Source organism: Pimephales promelas, chromosome 9 (assembly GCF_988280905.1).
Source record: "Pimephales promelas chromosome 9, fPimPro1.hap1.1, whole genome shotgun sequence".
In the NCBI taxonomy this organism is placed as follows: domain Eukaryota; kingdom Metazoa; phylum Chordata; class Actinopteri; order Cypriniformes; family Leuciscidae; genus Pimephales; species Pimephales promelas.
The window spans coordinates 18,665,658-18,688,050 of NC_142777.1; the positions used below are offsets into that span (position 1 = coordinate 18,665,658).

The 22,393-nt window shown below is 38.6% G+C and overlaps 1 protein-coding gene across 2 annotated transcripts; it reads right to left on the reverse strand.

Annotated features, from left to right (window-relative positions):
- Positions 1-78: 78 nt before the first annotated feature.
- smad5 (SMAD family member 5) lies at positions 79-18,719 on the reverse strand. 2 transcript variants are annotated; one of them, XM_039648997.2, is made up of 7 exons: positions 18,579-18,719; positions 9,122-9,883; positions 6,816-7,073; positions 5,370-5,483; positions 3,927-4,148; positions 2,580-2,836; positions 79-819 (listed from the first exon to the last, which is right to left on the reverse strand). In XM_039648997.2, exons 2-7 carry the CDS (start codon positions 9,522-9,524, stop codon positions 676-678), a joined length of 1,398 nt encoding a protein of 465 aa, XP_039504931.1. In that variant the 5' UTR covers positions 9,525-9,883; positions 18,579-18,719; the 3' UTR covers positions 79-675. The 2 variants fall into 2 exon arrangements, with proteins under 2 accessions (XP_039504931.1, XP_088990942.1); XM_089134816.1 differs by having other exon boundaries at positions 9,122-9,788; positions 18,579-18,704.
- Positions 18,720-22,393: the final 3,674 nt, after the last annotated feature.

Below are 22,393 nucleotides of genomic sequence, written 5' to 3' on the forward strand. Positions count from 1 at the left end.
TCTAATATGTCATTTTTAGAGAATAACAGCTTTTTGAATTATCATAACATTTAAAAAAACATATCAAATTACCATGAATTCATCAAATAAAAGAACTTTATTTAAAAGCAGTAAGTTTGATTTGCCTTAAGGTTTAAGGCAACAGATGCTATAAAAAGGAAACATTTGTAATGAGCTTTGAGTCTAACAGTAAACATATAAAGGGGGAAAAATGCCTTGCGAATAACAGGGATTAGACAGCAATTAAAAAGATTCTCATAGAACTAGGAAATTGCCATTTTCAACAGGTGTAAAGTGAAGTAGAGATACATGAAAGCATGTCAAATTCATCTACTAGATTACCTACAGTTAGAGAAAATCAGTCATACAAGCATAATTTTAAAACAATTGTATGCAAAAAAAAAACAAAAAAAACAAACATGAAGGCAATTGCTAAAGCAGTAGTTAGTCCATTTTGTGTCACTGCCTAGAATTTTCCTCTGCCAGATGTGCTTGTGGCCCCAGTTCATTCATTCTCGTTCTGATCGCTGCAGGATTCGGTAACCCTTCTGCAGGTAGTGTAAACAGTTCAGCCCTTAAGACCTCATTTTCTTTCAAAAGTGAAAAAAAGAAAGAAAAACGCTAAAAAAACAAACAGACAAACAAAAAATCCTCCCAGCCCAGAGGGGCTCATCATTATGAGACAGAAGAGATGGGGTTCAGAGGAGAACCCATTTGTGTAAGGACTTTATCCAGCCACTGGAGGGGGCCGTGGAGATGCACTTCTATCCAGCAAGGGGTGCTCGTCACGTCTTGTCTGTGATACTCTGCGCCCCAGCCCTAAACAAATTTATTAAAAACAAGTTCAATTTTTTTACATTTATTAAAACAAAAAATTAACTAAAGGCATTAAAAGATTAGTTCACCCAAAAATAATTATCCCATAATTTCAGCCAAACACTTTTTGCACTTCAAAGTCTAAGCCTGGAAGAGCCAGGACATTTTTTGGCTCAAAAAAAAGGACTGTGTAAGGTCACATACACCTAGGACGGCTTGAGGTTGACTAAATTGTGATAATTTTCATTTTTAATTGAACAAACCCTTTAACAATTCAAACAATACATTTAATTTGTGAACTGATGTTCAGCTGTTCTATTTAATTGTCAAATTATTTTCGCATCATCATCGGTCATCAATCTCATTAAAGGGGGTCATGGACCTTGAGGCCTTTGTAAATTCACCAAGCTGATTGTTCATTAAAAAAAGAACAACACAATCATCATGTTCTCAGGCCATTTCAAGTTTGATTTTAACATGACAAAGAACAGTTGTTAACTTAATTTAATTATTCTTCTCATAAACATCATTATGTTGATTCAGACCGATTCACGAACGCGCAAAAAAACAAGGGGCAAGAGTTATAGCACCAACCAATCCCACCCAATCATAGCGTGATGGAGGCATTGCCTTTCCCCCATTCGTTCTCAATTACCCTCCACAAAACCCACCGAACATGAAATCCACGGGGAGGAGTCGGATCCAGATCCAACTCCTCCCACCTTACATATACCTAAACCTACCCAGCTCCACCCCCTGATCCCTAAAACCACCCCTAAACCTTCCCAACTCCACCCCTCAGATCAGGATCCAACTCCGCCCCCTGGATCTTTTGTACTGCAATGAGGTGCTACTGCACGCTTGGGTATCTGTTAAAACTCAATGGGAGCAGAGGAGGCACAAGACACACAGGGTGCTTCTCAATATCCCTCCTCGTCTCCTCGCTCCTCCGTCCTCCCTCCTATGACCCGGAAACCGATCGAGCTCAGCCATCTTGAAGGACATCTCAATTCTCTAATTGCACCGTGAGGAGTCGAGGATCGAGGAGTGAGGAGGCTTCCTGAGGAGTCATAAGCGAGGATACACAGGTGCATCCTACGCGGAACTGTTATATTGACTAAACGTGACGCACGTGTCAATTCTCCTCCCCCTTCACATCGGTCACAATCATTTTAATTTATACTTTACCTTTGCAGTTTATATAAACCACACATCTCAAATATTTCAACAGTATAGCCTATCTTTATTATTATTTATTATGAATTTATTAAATAACCAAACTTCAACAACATAAGGGCAGATCCTTTTAGCGCTGCTGATGACACTGTGGAGTGACGCTCGAGTGATCAAGTATTCCAATGGATATAAAAAAGCTTTTATTCGATTCCTCTGTCCTCCTTTCCTTTCCTCGCTTCCTTCCCTCGCGTCCTACAGGGGGTGGAGCTGAGACGCAAGGAAAGGAAGCAAGGAAAGGAAACGAGGATGCACAAATAAGAAATGAGAAGCACCCACAGACTCTCACTGTAACTTTACCTGCTGGTGTCACTGTTGGACAGTGTGACTTAAGAAAAACAAGTGATTTATACATTTTTTAATTTCACATTTGTTTTATTTTTGTAATATGGATTATTATTCTCATCCAATTTTCTTTGGCACTACTCCCTCTCTTGCCTCCTTGAAGCAAATGCCCCTGATTCTTCTTCCCTGAACATTCAATGGTGAATGACCATCTGAATACTAATCGTCTGTGGTGATACTCGTACCTTTACAAAGCTCATGCGAATGGTGCACATCTTGGTGAGCTCGTAGACGGCCTCAAAACCATGGTTGACAGATTGAGCAAGCAGCTGAGCAAACTCTTGGTTGTTGAAGATCTTGAGGCTGCAGCCACTGGGGATTTTGCAGACAGTTGTGGGATGGAAGCCATGATGGTAGTTGCAGTTCCGACTCTGGACGAAAATGCTGGTGTCACTCAGACACTCTGCATACACTTCTCCTCCGACATAATACAGGTGGACACCTGAGGAGTCAAATACAGGAAAGATGTAATCCTGAAATATTCTAGAATAGAGTAAAACTAAAAGGAGATTTCCTGGCATTTAATTCCATAACAGTCCAACGATGATTCATCATTGTAATAAAACACATTCTCTTTGAGCATATGTATTTACCTTGTTGGGTGTGGAGATGAGTAATGGTTATTGTAATATTAACACAATGGTCTTCTTTGTTATTTAACCAGGTCACCCACAATGAATTATCTGGAAGCTTTTAAAGGGCCATATAGCACGATAACAATAATAGTTCTAATTCTATAGAATAGGGAAGTCCACACAACAGCTATAAAGAAAACACAGAGGAACAAAGCGCTTTTCCTGCAGTTTTTTTCCAGGACAATAAAACAGATTATCAGAATCCACACGCTTCAGCATTTAAAGCGACAAACAACATAACTGCAGTGCGTGCTTTAATAAACAGAAAGTTAGCATGTGTTGATGTGGACACTACATTTATTCATTTAGCTGACGCTTTTATCCAAAGCGACTTGCTTTATATGTCAGTGGTCGCACGCCTCTGGAGCAACTAGGGGTTAAGTGTCTTGCTCAGGGACACATTGGTGTCTCACAGTGGATTCGAGCCCGGGTCTCCCGCACCAAAAGCATGCGTCTAATCCACGGCGACATCACCACCCCAGTTATCTTTATAGTTAATGTTCTTGATGTGAATGGGCCTCAAACATAGTAAAGATCATCATTCTAGGTCAACCTTTGCTGCGGTGTTATTTTTGCATTTACATACAATTAAAGTTAGCAATTTTTTTAATTAGCTTTTAATTTAATAATTTCAGTTTTCAAATTCATTTATTTTTTATTGTGCTTTTGGCATCATGATTATTTAGATAAAATATTTCTAAATAGTTTTAATTCAGTAAGCAACTTTACTTATACAATATTTCTTATAATACTTTTTGATTGCAGCTTTATTTCATCACCTAAAATATTTTGGTAGACGACAGCACCGCTTTCCCCTCCCACACTGGGTTTCATAACTCCTACTGATTTTCCAGGATTGAGTGAAATAGAGCACTTTGAGCATAACTGCATGCATACCTTTGCCAATGTGGCGGCGGGTGTTTTCAATGGTGGAGTTGCGATTGACGTTAGAGAGCAGGCCCAGGCAGAAGCGGTTCTTGTTGTTGGATGGGTCGGTGAATCCATCAACCAGAACGCTGGTGGAGGAAGCGTGGTAAGCCTCTCCCACACGATTATTCAGCTCATAGTACACAATAGAGCACCAATGACTGGGCTCTTCATACTCCACTGGCTGCACATCTGAAAGGAAAATAAAACAAGACCTTGAGCTTAAGCCGTCTATTGTTTCAACTTGCTCAGATACTTCACCACATCAGCTAGATAAACATACTGGAGAGATTAGAGGGGAATACCTGCCTGGGATTTAATGATTACAAGCAAACGGTGTTAGAAATTCAGGTTGCCCAAGTCATGACGACAATGTTTTTAACTCTAGAAGTTGTTAGTGCGACTAGTCATTTTTGTGTGACATGCATGAGCTTTCTCAATTTTGTGACCTGCAATCGGACTGTCTGGTTTCAACACAATTGCCATGCACAGGTTTTATTTTGGTCTGCCACAAAACAAAGTTGTGTTTTTAAAGTACCAGGTTGCTACAATGAGTGCTTCTGAGAAAAAAAGTAGTCATTTGATTTGCTAAACGCCCCCAGATGTTATGTACAAAGAGTGAACTGTTGTTGGTCATTTTACTAGGGCTGGGTTTTAAAGCGGCACTATGCAGGATTTCTGTTTTTATCAAACTGTGACCCCTAGAGTCGCTGTGGAGTACTTGTACTGTCGTAAATAGCACTCACGCAGAGATGTATATGGCGCCGGGTTATTTCTGTTTGATGCTCTTTTTTTTTTTTTTTTTTAAACAATTCTGAACTTCCTGAAATGAGTCGTAATTCCAGTCTTATTTCCTGTGTGAATCTATCATGCGTGGGTTTGTAACAAATTTGCATTATACCAGCCTATAGTCTTTATTGGCAGCCCCCATACAGTATCTACTTTGACCCTCAAACACTGTAGCTGAGGCCCAGAAAAGTTGGTGTTGTCACCATGTCGAGAAGACGCTGTTTTCTGCACTGTGAAAGCAAATCCACTTTGCATGAATGAGAACTCGGGCTCAGATTGATACCCTAAAACCAATGTCATTGTTACAGTTCTTATCACTGCATATACAAGTGTTGAGGAAGTCTCCGGAGCTGAAACTTAGATATGACAATGGACGTTTCGTTTCCGACACGCACTGTAAGTGGTAGACCACAGGCCGTCTTAAGCGTTTCGAATTGTATGCCTTTATTCAAAAGTGTACTTCTGCAAGACCTTTGGCAATATTTTCCTCTACAAAACAAGCTATGACAAATACTACTGAAATGAATAAGCTACATGATGATACTCGGATTTGTGGGAGTTTTTTATATGTTCTATGATTTCACTCCTAGACCACTTTAGATCAGGATGATAATAGTTTCTTACCCCCTCTGGGCATGTTCTGAGGAACCATACTGCTATTGCCAGTCTCCATGGACTGAGACCCGTCCTGTCCCATCTGCTCATCTGGAGGCATGTAGGCAGGAGGAGGGGTATCAGCTGGTAAAAAGAAACCAGAGAGAGAGAGAGAGGTCAGATGATGAAGTCTGGTGCAAACAAATGGGCTTCCACTGCAATCCCTTAGAGCCTCAATTGTGATTATTCTTTACAGGAAGCTGCATTACATCTTATGGAAACCTTTTAGTCTCAGATTTCACAAATCCCATACATCAAACACCCACCATACATATACCAAACATTCAAAATGTGGAAACAATCAGAGAAACAACCACTTAAAATGAAGATTTTCATAGTGTGAATACATGGATACAGGGTTGTTTATTATTTGGACATACATAAGTGTTTGTTTTACCATCTATGAAGGCAACCACTGAATGTCCCATAGAACAGCAAATTGCATTCAAATACAATCTCTTCCAGAAACTGATTATGGCTAATAAAAGAAAGCAGCTAAAAAAGAAACACCTCTGGCTCTAAATAAATCCTTGGAAGACGTTATCTAATGCAAGAAGAATTTAAAAAAAGATTTTGATGAGTTAATGTTACTAAAGTCTCCAGATAAATTCAATGAAGGCAAAGGAAATGAGTTTGTTTTTTTTTACATGAACAAGTAAAACAACGTTATGCTATTTTTCCTTTGAATTTTTGTTGTATAAAAACTGATTAAAATTTTCTGAATAAATCATTACCACTGAATTACACTATTGTTTAAAAGTTGGGTCAGTAATAAAAAAAAGAGTTTTTGAAAAGGTATCTTATACTCATCAAGGCTAATATTGTGAAATACTAATACGTTATTATTATTATGTTGATGCAGCTAGAACCATCCTGAGGGATTATCCTACTAAAGTCTGCTGTTGACACAAAAATGACCTCATATTGTATAAGAGTTATATTCACAATGTACACACCATATATGTCAAAGCTTCAAGTACTTTCATTGTTAAATCACTGAAGCAGATCAGATGCTGCAATGAATCGAGCAATCTCTATGAATAAATCCAGCTTTAGTTCTAGCCCACAGTGCAATAAAACATCGTTGCCCTTCTGCCTGAGTGAACCCAGCCTACGGATGCAGGCATCAGCAAATCACTCTGATGCAGAATAGAGGAAGTCCGGGCCAGTGCCAAGTAATGGGCACCCACCAGCAGGACTGAAGTCCCTGGGCTTTAGTGTGCTGCTTAGCAGGCATTTCCATTGTTTACAGACAGCAATCAACACTGCACTACTCACCGTCATATCACGGGTTAATCATTCAGTCTCACGCATCCATTTGTGATTGCAGCAGCAAAGAAAATAAAAAAAATCAGTTTGCCACTGGCAAAGATATCCCGAAAGGTCTATCAACATCTTGACTGGTGTTGTGTGTACCTGGGAGCTGGAAGGGGCTGGAGGGCCCAGAGCTTGCAGGAGAGTTGGGGTAGGTACCACTGCTGGCCGGAGACGGAGGGTAGGGCGAGTTTGGAGAGATAGGGAAGGAGCTCCCTCCGCTGTGTTGCTGGAAAGACTCTGGAAAGGTGGCGTTTAGAGGCATGTGAGGCTCATTGTGACTCAGGTTGCGGAACTGCACTAGAAGACTGTGCTGAGGGTTGAACTCGCTGTGTCGTGGCACCAAAACTGGAGGAAGCACTGAGAAAAGATGAAAACATTTTAAATATCCTCCTAACAGATCATTCTGAGAGTCAATTTTAAATATTTATGGCAAAAAAAAAAGAGAAATACAGCATCATTGACATCTGTGTTTCAATTTGCGGGCTTGGGCTCCAAGGTAATTGCTAAGACACAACAGATCAGTTTTCCAGCTTCAACAGAAATGTGTTTTCTCTCCTGAGTGACATGTGATATCTGCCCTTGAAAAGCTCAATACAGTGTACATCTCCATCTAAGCAGAGGGCAACAGAGGTTACAGAGATCAGAGGGACTCTGGGGGCTAAAGATATCTGATAGTCAACACGGTCTATACCACTGGATATGCTAAGGGAATGACAAGCCACATATCCTCACAGGATACATATATGTTGAACAATCTTTGTTATTTTGTCTGATTTTTGTTTGCTTGCAGTCAACAGTAGCTTTTCAGAAAAACAACGGACAGAGGAAATCAGTTGATAAGGATTAAATGATGCGTGTTTGGTCAAATGAGTTCACACTATTCATCAAAAAATATGAAATTGCTGAGACTAAATAGCGATTGGTTGAAAAATACACTACCGTATTTTCTGCACTATAAGGCGCACTGGATTATAAGATGCACCTTCAATGTATGACCAATTTTAGGACATTTTTCATATATAGGGCGCACCGGATAAGGCGCATAAGATACTGCAGTCAAATGTTAGACTGGGTTTGCATTATGCAGCCACTAGATGTGCTGGGAATGTAGCGAGTGTGCGGCGCCGGAGGTGAGGCGTTTAGTAGTAAGCGTGAGCGCGCTGGGGCGGGCTGACATTTTATCCATCAATTTAAAATTGATTAAAAAAAATTTTGATAAATACACCAGATACAGAATATGCAATGCAATAGTTAAAGGGTTAGTTCACCCAAAAATGAAAATTAAGTCATTAATTACTCACCCCCATGCTGTACCAACCCCGTAAGACCTTCGTTCGTCTTCGGAACACAAATGAAGATATTTTTGATTAAATTTGAGAGCTGTATAACTACCACATTGGCTGCCTAAGGGACTGCCTCTTGACGGCCCAGAAAGTCAATGAAGAAAATGTTTAAATATCCCAAGTGACTACCGTGGCTCAACTATATGTTTATCAAGCGACGCGAATACTTTTTGTGCGAAAAAACAAACAAAAATAACGAGTTTATTCGACTATTTCTTTTCTTCCTTGTAGGCCAGAACGAGACTTCCTTATAGATTTCCACGACGCATGCGCGAGATTTGCGATCTGCTTACACCAGCTTACACTACTTCAGATCGCAATTCTCGCGCATGCGTCGTGGAAATCTATAAGGAAGTCTCGTTCTGGCCTACAAGGAAGAAAAGAAATAGTCGAATAAACTCGTTATTTTTGTTTGTTTTTTCGCACAAAAAGTATTCGCGTCGCTTGATAAACATATAGTTGAGCCACGGTAGTCACTTGGGATATTTAAACATTTTCTTCATTGACTTTTTGGGCCGTCAAGAGGCAGTCCCTTAGGAGCCAATGTGGTAGTTATACAGCTCTCAAATTTAATCAAAAATATCTTCATTTGTGTTCCGAAGACAAACGAAGGTCTTACGGGGTTGGTACAGCATGGGGGTGAGTAATTAATGACTTAATTTTCATTTTTGGGTGAACTAACCCTTTAATGGCGACACTCTTGTGCTGATTTTAGATAAATTTGGAGGCTGGTTTTGAATCCGTCAAGAGCGAAATTGACGCGTGAAAAAAACAAAGTTTGAAGCGAAATTTCGATCTTGATGCGCAAATGGATTCAAAGTGTTCAAGCGTATAACTAGACGCGAATTTGATGCGCTAGTCACATCTGGTGTGAACTCACAGTAAGAGACTTCTTTCAAAAACATTTTTTTTTTTTAAATCTTACTGACTACAAACATTTTAACTGTGGTGTACTTGTATTACTCTTCCGTAAAATGTCAATAATATTCTTAATGTGACAAAACATTTGTGTAGAAGGACGTATACGTCATGAGAAATATGAACACACCAGTCATGACTTACCTGGACTTTCAACTCTTTTGTAGTGATATGGGTTGATACACACTTCTTTCTGTTTGGAGCCGAACGGATATTCGCACACCTCGAGGGGTTTGAGCTCGTGATGGGACTGAAGGTCAGGCCAGCGCCACACACGGCAGTAGATGACGTGAGGGAGGCCTTTCCTGTGGGACACCTGTAGCCGCCCGTCCAGCGACCGGGGGATGGTCACACATTTGCTGGGCTGCCCAGGACTGCTAAGGGCCTTTTCCAAGTCCTCCATGGCACCCTTTTTCTTCTTTAGTTTCTTCACTAGGGCATCCACAGCCTTTTCCGCCCATTTTTCCTCCTCGTCACCCTGCTTCCATCCCAGCAATCGCTTCACCGCCGGGCTGGTGAAGGAGAACAGACTGGACATGGAGGTCATAGTGCCGAGCTGCACCAGAAAGTGGGATCTGAAGCTCTCTCGACCAGCAGCGTGCCAGGAAGATGATTATGCGTGTGTGTGTGTGTGGGGTGGGGGGGTGGGGGGGGGTGGGGAGTGGACAAGCTTAGCCTTGCAAGACCAAGGACAGGAAGTTGAGGCAGGACGCAGCTGCTGGTGCTCAGGAAGGCCTGCAGTGAAGCAGGGGGTGGAACTGGGTCACAACCACTCCGAAAATTAGTGTAAAGGGCAACTGAGAAATTAAGGCTGAAAACACAGATGAGACAGCTATTAGATATTAGAGACTAAATCCATGCCAGATATGGATTGTGGCCAGAGGTTGAAACTTCAAGAAGGGGCACCTGCAACAAAAAGAGAAACTGACATTAGTTTGGAAATAAAATGTGTATAGGCAATTTATAATGATGACAAAGAGACTTGGTTGGATCTTCTCCATCTAAAATAGTTTAAACAACAAAAAACAGCTTTCTTTGATAAACTTACATTATCTACTTTACAATTTATTAAGGGGGGAAAGGAAACTAACAACGGTGAAATGGTGACTACAGTAAACTTCATTTATTTACAATAAGACAAAAGCATTAAAACAAGCTAAAAACAACTGAAAGATATTTCTTATTTTAATGCACCTGTTCATCAAAATATGTTTGTATCTTAGAAAACCTGGATATAGGAGGTATGACTCATTTTAAAAAGTGTAGTTTCTAGACCTAAAAAAAATAATTAAAATTCTCCATGAAACCACAGACAACTGGAAAACTTGACTTCCAAAACAATGGAAGGTCTTGACTTGGAGTCACAAAGGTTGGCGAGAACCCCTGATCATGATATAAAATATCCCTTATGCATTCACAAATTGTAACTTAAAATCGACATGGACAGAATAAAAAATAAGTACATAGCCTTTTATGGATGATGAAAAATTACCTTTCAGCTATTCAGCTCAACACAGTTGTTAAAAATGTGTTAAGATATCCAATCTTTGTACAATACAATTAGACTCCTTACGAGTTTTTGAGCAAATATTTAAAACCACAATATTAGTGCCCACAATGATAATTATAGCCGTCTGAAAATAAATAAAATCACAGTGTCTAAAGGATGTGCACAAAAAAAGCTACCAGCTATTAATTTATTAAAACAACACACATACGTGCACATCTGGGGTCTTGCAGATAACTGTTAGGATGTACCCATCTTCCATGTGTTATGATGAACTACAACAGACTCATTGTGTTGAATCTGTAAGCAACAGCCTCCCGCTGCCCCACCCAGGGAGCTCCCAGGGCGAGAGTGAGCGGGAGCACAGCACAGCTGTTGAAAATGTAACCAGGACAGAGAGGATATAAAACCTCTGAGAGGCACTTCCTGTAGCCACATCCCTTCCCCTTGACCTCTTCAGCTGCCAAACATCAGCCCATTGGCTCTTCGGGACAAACTGTTACTATTCAAAGCGATCCCCACTCCCAGACCACTACGGTGTTTGTCCTGTCAAAACCACACCATGCTTTATGTACAATGAGAATGATGGATCATTTCATTATTAGTGAAATTAGGGGTGTAACGGTACACAGAAGAACAGTGACGGTTCGGTTCATACATCAAGGTTCGGTATGAGTTCGGTAAAAAGCAAAACAAAAAGTGCATGTCTGAGGCTGTACTTAATTAATGTAGTTAATTGTAATCATACTGTTATTAATTCATAATAACTTAATTTATATTTCAGATCAATGTATTTGTTATATTTGTATAAAATAATACTACCATTAAAAAACACATTCTCTTCTTTAATCAATGTGGAATGTTTAACTTAAACAGACAAGTGCTCTGTTTGAGGATAAGAAATGAAAACCAATGCAATATGACGAATGTCCAAAAGATAGCACCAGACTGTTTTTAAATGGGTTGGATAAATACAAATTTAATTTTTAATAATATTTATATACTGAAAATGCTGTCAAAAAATAAATAATATAAAAAATTAACATTTAACAAAAAGAAAACAATTAACAAGTAGTAAAAAAAAACCTGCAAATGCACAGAAGGGACGTTTTTTCTTTCTACAGATTTTTCCTTCTTTTCTTAGTGAAGGTTGCACACTATTGCTGAAAAACACAAATCGGTTCAGATGTTTGAGCGACAGGCCATATCTGCTGATAAAGCTATTTTGGTAGAGGCGTGTTTTAAAAAAAATTACTTTAACTTGATTGCATGATTATGATGCTGTTATGCACAAGATACTGCAGAAGACATGTCTGTTTACATAGAAAAACTATGTAAAAAATGTGCAGTGGAATGGAAAACGGGCATTCTCTTTGAAAATGAACTAGACTCGTCTCCTGTGAAACAGCCTTAACACTATTTGTGTGCATGCACCATTTTGTGCTGTGACATTCATATACAGCGCATTTACTCACAGTGCTTGGCTTCACTTTTTCCACACTATTATGTTATAGCCTTATTTCAAAATGGATTAATGAAATCTTTGCAAATGTATCAAAAAATAAAAACTGGCAAAACAAATCACATCAGCCTTTGCCATGACACTCAAAATTGAGCTGTTTCCACTATTCATCCTTGAGATGTTTCTACAACTTGAGTTGTAGAGTCCACCTGTGGTAAATTCAGTCGATATGACATCATTTGGAAAGGCACACACCTGTCTATATAAGGTCACACAGTTAACAGTGTATGTCAGAGCACAAACCAAGCCATGGAATTGTTTGTAGATCTCCGAGACCTTGTATCGAGGCACAGATCTGGGAAAGGGTAAAGAAAAAGTTCTGCAGCATTGAAGGTCCCAATGAGTACAGTGGCCTCAATCATCCATAATGGAAGAAGTTAGGAACCACCAGGACTCCCTAGAGCTGGCCGCCCGGCCAAACTGACCACGTCAGGGTGGTGACCAAAAACCTAACGGTCCCTCTGACAGAGCTCCAGCGTTTCTCTGTGGAGAGAGGAGAACCTTCCAAAAGAACAACCATCTCTGCACTGCAGCGCTCCACATATCAAGCCAGTATGGTAGAGTGGCCATAGCCATACGGAAGCAATTTCTTTTCAGACAGCCCGCCTGGAGTTTGCCAAAAGGCTTCTGAAGGACTCTCATCCATGAGAAACAAAATTCTCTGGTCTGATGAAACAAAGATTGAACTCTTTGGCCTGAATGTCAAGCATTATGTCTGGAGGAAACCAGGCACCACTCATCACTTGGCCAAAACCATCCCTACAGTGAAGCATGGTGGCAGCAGCATCATGCTGTGGGGATGTTTTTCAGTGGCAGGAACTGGGAGACTAGTCAGGACCAAGGGAAAGATGAATGCAGCAATGTTCAGAGACATCCTTGTTAAAAACCTGCTCCAGAGCGCTTTGGGCCTCAGACAGACTGGTGCGACGGTTCATCTTCCAGTCGGACAACGACCCTAAGCACACAGCAAAGATAACAAAGGAGTGGCTATGGGCCAACTCTGTGAATGTCCTTGAGTGGCCCAGCCAGAGCCCAGACTTGAACCCGATTGAACATCTCTGGAGAGATCTGAAAATGGATGTGCAGACACTGTGTGCACTGACGCTTTATACACTGATGCTTTTATTCCAGTATCACATGATCCTAAAGAAATCATTCTATATGATATGCTATATGATAACGTGATGATTACGTCCCTGAAGATCATCTGTCCATCATTGTATAAAGCCCACCCTGGCAATTTGATTGGCCTGATCATAATTACTCCTCAATGGATCAAGGCCGGATCGAACTTCCCGACCAAAAAATGTTGTGGGCGGGGTTCAGGCTGGCATCCAGGCAAGACTTAACGCGGAATTCCACATATTTGGTTTGAAATTCTGTTGTTGCGTGGGAGAAGAACGTACATCTGGTGAAAATGCAGACCGGGGGAAGCAAATCTGGGCGACACAACCATAATCATAAAAGCTAATTTAAGCTCATAATCATATTTTGTTGTTACTTGAAGAGTGCAGTGTTGTGTTGCATCATGCCGTATTTGTCCTGAAAAGGCTACTGAGTAAATGTCGGTCACCTCAATACATTTAAGATCATTCCTATTTTATTTGTATACATTTTAATCATTAACTTTAAAAAGCACACTCTTTTTATGAGTAAAATAACTGTCAATGGTAAAACAAAAATGAATTCCCAAAAATTAAAACAGAAAAAACAGATTTCATAGGGCCCTAGAAATAGTCTGCATTTCACTGGAGGCAAGTGTATTTTCATACTAGACTGATGGAAGCATGTATAACTTGACGCTATACCTTCAAAACAGCAACATGTCAACAAGCTGCCCATGTACTAGATTATATGTTTAAAAAAAAAAAAAAAGATTTTTTTGTGGTAATGAATGTTACACCACATATGCTGACAAATTGTGCCAAGAGTGTATGTGACACATTACAACTCATTATTTTAAACTGTTCCAAGTCTGATCAATGGCAAACATCGATAATGGTAAAAATAAATCTAGAGATTGAATTACTGAAATCTTCCTGAAATTAAGTTCAATGGGACAGCACACACACCAAAACGTCTTGCTAATCAGCAGAAACAAGCAATCAGCTTGTAACCAGCACACTCTGCCTTTATTGCTGAGGGACTGATGATAACAAAGCTTTAACAATAGGAAGTACAGGACTCAGATCAGCAATATAGAGGCTCAATACACAAACACACACTTCCCTGTTCCCTATCTCCATCCTGCCTTCACACTCAGCTGCTCCACTTGCAAAATAAGCAGCACAGAAAGCATTACCAGTATTGATTTTCTAGCAGTCTCTAAAGCCTCCCACTTAAAGCTTTTACTCTTTCTGTGCTCTTATTTCATGGCGAGGAAGCAATTTTGCTTTAAAGAGCGAAGAAGAAATTTTGGCGTGAGTCTAATAATGTCATTAAAACGAAAATTGACAGTCATCTGCTTCATCCCAAATAATGAAAATAATGTTAAGATTCTGACCACAACCACAACACGATTATCAGAAGATGTGCATCTTAATGCTGCTTCATAATTATGATATACACTCAAGGGCAGTGCCATTTGCAAAATTACACATGAAATCAGCCTTCTAAATCATAATGGAGTCACATTTTGACACTAATGCAGAGCTCCAGACCAAGGAAGAGGCACTTTTACTCTCTACTGGTCAATTGATTTATTACAAGGACTGCCATGTCGTGCAGTCGCAATGCCTCTAGTGGGCTTCAACCCATGCATTATCCTTAAAATCAAATTACGAATACAATTAGATATAATAGCCAGATTGAAAGAGCCATCTAACATTTCAGTGACATTTAAGAGCATGACAGAGGCAAACAAAAGCACAGCCTTACAATTTTATCAGTTCGACTATGATCTAAGGCTTTCTTACCCAGAACAAGACCATTTCTTTTTTTGTAAATAGGGTCACACCCATCCAAGACAATGAGGACGACTGTTTAATCGCTTGACACCATCCAGTCTCTCCATCCCTGGAGCCTTAAATCGTCGTCGACATTAATAGATAATATAACCCTTTATGCTGCAACTGGCTCAAATACAATCATGAATGCAGAGAATAACACATTTCTAATGATATACATCTTCAAATTCAACTGATATATTATTCATGATCAGGTAACGGCTCAAGATCGACAACAGATGTGAGCACTCACATGAACATCTATGTGACAGATGTTACACGTTGGCAGATATTCAGAAACTCTATGGAAACAAACTCTGCTGTTGCAAAAACTAGGCGCTAAGAACAGGCTAAAACTGTAAGACTTAAACTTTACTTAAACTGCTTGATAATGTGGCATACTAAATGAGTCTCATTCACTAACCGCGAGTAAATAATTATTTGTGCGTACCATACGAACATTTTTACGAACAAAATTCATTAATAACATTCGTTCTAAATGTAGGAACAACTGAAACCACACATTCACAAAAAATCTCTGGGTGGTCTTACAAACGGATTTAGATGGAATTTCAAACACAGCCTACATGTTACATCTTAAATACATTTCATATACACATACACACACACACATTACTGTATGTGTGTGCCTTCCCTAATTTCATAACAACATCACCACACTTGTGACACGCACATGAGAACTGAATACTCCTCAAAGAAAATGTTATTTAAAACAGACTACAAAACTGAAAGTTGTTCATCAGCATTTTGTTGTTTTCACGGCTCAAAGCATTTAATGACACTAGTAACAATACATAAACATTATTAATAATAATATCACTAAATTTGTATCAGGCCTAATAACAGTCTTTAGGTGTGAAATACTGATTTTTTTTTTTTCCATATTAAGAACGGTCAACAAGAAAATTATTAAGCGAACTACATTAAGGCTGCCGTTATCAGCTCATGGTGAGGTATTTATCTCGTCGTCTCAGAGAATGTGCCTTTAATAAAGAGACAGATGCCAAAAGCTCAGTCAGTTTTTGCTTTCACTTTGACTTTCATGGAATAAGCAAGCGCTCTTAACTCGATTATGCTTAATAAGGCAACAGCTTATTATATTAATAAACGGTTTAAGCATAAACCGAATGACAGAGCTCGATTTTTGCCTCCCGGCATGTAAACATTAACCTTCTTTCTTTTAGCTTATTGAAGTGTGCATATGTGATAGGCTATGACAGGAAAGCTTCCTTACTACGCATCCAGACAAAGCAAGCTTTTTGTGGTAGCTATAGGAAGGAGGAAATAAATATCTCTGACTCATTCTTGACCCAAGAAATTATAACAATGTGTTTTTATAGTACAGTAAAGTGTGTGAGAGGATAATGTGTATGCAAGTTTTACGCTGACATGTTGAAATACAAATTAATATATAGCTATAGCTGTGTTTTTTTGTGTGTTAACTTGTTTAGAGGATGGTACACTTGGCATTGCCCGATGATCTTGCTGCGAGAGTGCATCCTATTGAGCAACATGTTTACTGAGAGAGACAAAAGGGAAGCCCTTATATGGACACGTTATATTAAAATATGTAACCTCAGGCACGCGGTCGGAATACTGCAAATTCATTAACGTAAGCACAAATCCATGTTGTGAATTAGTCCGAATAAAACAAGTAATCCATGCAATTATTAGTGAATGAGACCCATTCATTGTCTGTAAGGTTTATTTTCATTCACTGGCTATTATAATGTTAACCAACCCAGATTGTGTTTTTTTTTTTTTTTTTTTTTTAAGTGAGAGGAGTAAGACCTTTAAGACAGTTAACGGGATAGTTCACCATCGTTTACTCAACCTCAAGTTGTTCCAAACCTGTAGGAGTTTCTTTCTTGTGTGTGACATAAAAGAAGATATTTTGAAGAATGTTTGTAACCAGACAGTTGACAGGTCCCCATTGGCTTCCATAATGGAAAAACTACATGGGGTCCATAAAAATATCTGCTTTTGTGTTCAATGGAAGAAAGAAATTCATACAGGTTTGCAAGAATTTGAGGGTTAACTACTGGCCCTTTAAGTATATTAAGACAGATGTAAAAGATAGTTATTTATGCAACACCATGCAAAAAAAAAATGTAAAAACACTTACAAATCAGAATCTTACTATGTGATGCATGAAAGCCAGGAACATGGTGATGCCCTTTAAATGCACTCCGTTAACATGTTACAAGCTCAAGCTGACCGTTTCTAAACCTCCCCTGTCAAGGTCAAAAACAAGCTGACGACTTTCAAATGCTGTTTCTACAAAGGATTGACATTGATACTTGGAAAAAAAAAATATTAAAGTGTAGCATCTGTCGTTGTGCATCAAGGCCAGGGAAAACCTTCCTTTTGAAGCTCTTTATCTAATAGGTTCAAGGAACGCTCCAGCAATAAACAAGTCTCAGACCAAATGAACAATATTTAAACCTCAGAACAAACAAAACACACCTATTTATATCTTGACAACAATCTTCATTGTTCACAACTGCTTCAATGATGAACTTTGGGAAGGACACCCTGGATATTCACAAATATTTCAAATGTGGGTAAATGATAAAAGCTCATCACACCAGCTCAAATGTTCGACCAAAAAACAAACAAACAAACTTTGCGTTAACGTGTTATCCCTCAGATGGACGATTTGATCGCTAAACGATAAACAAAGCTCTTTGAATGTGCTTTCAAGGGGTTAATATCAGACAGACTCACAAACTGTCCCTCAAAACCGAGGTAGCTGCCCATCTAGACAGCATCTTGGGGCATCACAAGCACGTTTAGAAAGTTTGAGCCTAGGAAGAACACTAGTTTTTGAGATTATAAAGCCCCACAATGCTGTCTGAGTGGGCAGCACACTAGGTTAGGTTTTGAGGCACAGCCAGAAAGACACGCCACGACACGCACATCTCTCCTCACAAGAATGCGAACAGTGACTTTCTTCTAAGTTACTACACAGCAATTATTATTAAACACACTGTTGTTTATTTGATACTCGTGGAGTTTTGTATGTAAACATGTGGAGTTAAACCGTAAATATGTAACTTAACTGAATGGCTCAATAAACAAGAGGAGAGAAGCTAAGCTAACGTTACATTTTAGCCGCAACTTTGTGGAATTGAGTTCAAAACATGGGTATTTATTTTAAATTCAAACCACTTTTATTTTTTTGATAACATTATCCATTTGCAAAACTTTCTGAAATCACAACGACATATTACTGGATACATTTTTGTTTCGTTTGTTTTTCTCTATTGTGTAAAAACTTAACTTACTGCTAGCCGAGTTGCTACATAGCCAGTTACATTTGCGGTTTAATAAACCCAAATAACAATTGCAACCTCAAAATGCTGCATATAACATGCAATACATATTTAAATTGTTTTTTGTATAAAATGTAAATACACTTCGTTCACGTGTTTTCCTCACCTCATTCGTACACAAATTAAAAGAAAAGAAAACCCAGCAAGGAAACTTTTTCAATCACTTCTCAACACCCCCTGCGGAAAATCCACCATCCCTCCTGGAATAAAGTTGATAAGTGACCGCTGAACAGTCTTTATCGGCTAGATGTATTATCATTAGATTGCATACCTTTCATGAAATGGTGTAGCGTCTGTCGACCTTTGCTCTGTTGAACAGACACCGACATGAAGGAGTTTTTTTTCCCTTCTTTCCTGCCTCTCTTTCCCTCGCCTCCCTCTCTCACCCGTCCTGGCGTCAAACAGACTGGAGGCGAAGCACATTAGTGCATATCCATCCGCCTATTTGACAACCGACCACTCTTCTTCCTCTCACACTGTTAGCTCAGTGCCTGTAGATGCACTTGAGATGATTAAAAGAAAGACTGTGATAAATGGACTGGAGTATAGTATTATGTGAGTATGATGGTTTCTCTATTGTGGCTGTAAGATGGACAACATCAGAAGGCATTTACTAAAGGAAAATGCCTGTTGTAATTCGATCATAAGGCACTGACTAGGCTATTTAATGGTGAAAGTAATTGTAAGTGATACAGTTAAATTCAGTTTCCTAGTATGTGCATTTATTGCTGTGTGGGTCCCCACATATCCTAGCTTACCTAGTACGGTTTTCATGTTTCCAACAACAGACAGAAATCATTGAATTATCCAATCAAAAATAATAATGTCATCTACAGCTACTGACAGAACGAAGTGAAAAAAACTGCAGTTAATTTACCCCTGGTTGATCGTTGGCAATTTATAAAACAGACATAGGCTAAAAAATGCATTTCTAACACTGTTTTATTTTAGGCATGTTATTATTTTGATGTTTTAAAACGGGACTCTTGTCATTTTATTACTTTCAACATAGGCGCTATAGGCTTAATCCATGTTATACACCTATTTGTGTGAAAATTATATGAAAAAACAACTTATATGTGCAGTGCACAGAATACAATCAAACTTGTCATGAGCGACTACCACATTCAGGTCTACAATCTACTCTACATATAAAATAGAAAGGCGGAAGGATACAGTTGGTTGCTATGTTCTGCCTGGGTCGTCTTGAAGTTGTGCTTCGGTCATGTGACGTCACGAAACTTGGCTCCACTCTGTCTGGCTTTTAAAACTTCAGTAGTGCAACAGCCAATAGAGAGTGAGTAGCCTATACGCGGTATTTGTTTTTTCGCGCATACACACGAGGTCATATTCAAATTAAGTAGTTTGCCTAATTAATTAGTTTGCCTAATTAATTAGTTTGCCTATCTATCTATCTATCTATCTATCTATCTATCTATCTATCTATCTATCTATCTATCTATCTATCTATCTATCTATCTATCTATCTATCTATCTATCTATCTATCTATCTATCTATCTCTGTCTGTCTGTCTGTCTACTAGTGGTTGTACGAATATATCTATAATCAAATAAACATAGGCTATAGCCTAGGCTACATTTAAGTAGGCTATTATCTAGCATTTAGTAACACCTCTAGTTCTCTAGTTTTTCCCAAGGAGTGAATGAGGAAGCATCTCAAATTGAAATTGTGAATGAGCCAAAGGTTAAGTCTGAATTCAAATCTATTATCTCCATAAAGGAAAAATGTCAATAACTTCAAGTGAATTTTACTGCACAAATGTAGTTAAATCTTTTTTTAAACATTATGTGTTGAAAAGAAAAATATTTTACCCACATATTGCCAATCTAAACAATTGTCTGTTAATAATGTATTGTATTAAGTGTCTATTTCATTAGGATTAATCGTTAATAATTGAACATGCACATGTATTTTAATATACATTTTATATATATTCTTAATGAATGTTATTGAATATTAGCTGTTTAAATTAGAAATTAATTTAATATTCAGGGATTGACTTGATTGGTAGTGTAGAGTCTAGTGTATTGTTCATGGCTACCCTAAAAAATATAATGATACTTTTTAAAATCATACCCTCATTGGGGACTGAGCCTCCCTAATATCGAAATCCTATAATCGCCCCTGATGACCCGTCCACTTAGGTTGACCATTGTTACACCTTATCCTTAGCCCCCTCCAATAAAAACATTTATTTTTTTTAATCACAAGAACACTAATAATTATAAAATAATAAATATTTTGACTATTTAAATTTTATTTTATGTTTACATGTTTATATTTTATATGTTTATATCAGTAACTAATAAACCTGGAAATCCAGTAGCTTCAACATCACATTTATTACTATATATATATATATATATATATATATATATATATATATATATATTATTGCTCTAAACATCCAGGGCCCATATTCAGACAAAAACAAAGAGTTTAGGCCTAGCTCCTAGTGACAAAATTCTAAGAAAATTCGTAGAAATGTGGGTGTTTACTCTTAAAATTAAAGAAAAAATCCTATAAGTAGCTAATTCAGAAAGCATCTTAACCCTTAAAAGAGGTCTTTAGGTCAAAATTGTTAGGAGTACGGTTGAGGACTTTTAAAAGGCTTAAGAGTTTCTTTAGCAGAGGAGAAAGTGATAGAACGATGAAGAGGGAGAAGAAATGTAATGCAGACAATAGATGACAGTGAGTTAATAAGACGCTATAGGCCTAGATGAGATTGTGCAGGGATCATGTTTGTGACTGATCTTATTAGAGACGCACGCTAATATCTCAGACACAGCGCAGGAATGCCACAAATGAAAGTAATCACTACATTAAGATATTTGACGAATGGGAAAATGCAATAATGCAGCAGTGATTTGGGTCTGTCACAACCTTCTGTAACAGTGTTCACACAAACAATTAGGCTACTGCACTTTCAGAAACTTTTATTGTGTCGCAGTTCATTTAGTTTCCACTGGACATTCCCACCTTGCAGGCTCAAAAAACTGAAATTATGAATATAGCAGGCTTCCCTGGTGCACACATGCAGGGGAATGAACCGTTAATAATTTGCGACATCCAACGTCCGCTTCTTGCCCCGTGCTGTGACACCCGGCCTGAATTTTCCCTTAATGATGGCCTAGTGTTCATCCACTAACTGGGCTAACAGTTCTTCTGTCCAGTCGGGCTTTCTCATCTTTCTCATTTTTTATTCCATGTTTGCTATATTGAAACCACATTCAAACTACCACTTGAATAGACAGTAAGCAGTGTAACTGAAGAGTGGAACATTTTTTTTATCATTCTAAGCTAATCAAATACCATATGAAATTAATAGCATGGTTAAAAAATGATTTATATATACTTATATTATAAATACGGGCCCAGGTTTTCTGTGTTCTTTGTTGGATGGGACATGAAGACACATCCTGAAGTAATCACCAGGGGTCAGTCTTTCTCTTAAAAAAAAAAATCTTGATGCAAATGGTTCAACATGTTTTAAAACACACAACAATAATGCATATTAAGATACAGTTCTATTTTTCACAGTTTATTTTGGAAAATATTTTTGAATGACTGAAGACACCTGAAGTAACAAACAACAGTGTCAGAGGCCACAAGTTCATTAAGTGGTATTAAATGAACCATTACTCTTCCTGAGTGGAGCGAGATGTTTTTTGTGCAGTTTAAGATGATTAAGTTTAATTTCTGTTCCTGTTTTACTTTGCGTCTCCCCCTTTTTCTTGCAGATTTTGTTCATACAGCCAGGGTTCAGGCTTTCACAAGCTGAGAGTTTTATGGATACTGGAAACCTGCTTCTACAATCTGTTCTCACTGGGTGTCCTGAATGTAATATAAGGGAGCTATTGTGGGTCAAGCCCACACAGCAAAAGGCCAAATCAGAGGGCAGCCTGTAGAGCAGGTCATGCATTATGTCAAAGTCATCCACCCAGATCACAAAACATATGTGTCTGTCTATGAACACAGAAGAAGCACTTATTCTTTTTGCTTTCACACATCTAAACAGTTTGTCTCTTTTATGTCACTGCCTTTTTGAAGGAACACGCTGGCTG

Coding starts and splice junctions, on each gene's coding strand:
- smad5 (XM_039648997.2), bottom strand. CDS start 9,524: ATGACCTCCATGTCCAGTCTGTTCTCCTTCACCAGCCCGGCGGTGAAG. Junction 4,149..5,369: donor TCAGAACATGCCCAGAGGGG/GTAAGAAACTAT, acceptor TTTTCCTTTCAG/ATGTGCAGCCAGTGGAGTAT. Junction 2,837..3,926: donor CCGCCGCCACATTGGCAAAG/GTATGCATGCAG, acceptor TTGACTCCTCAG/GTGTCCACCTGTATTATGTC.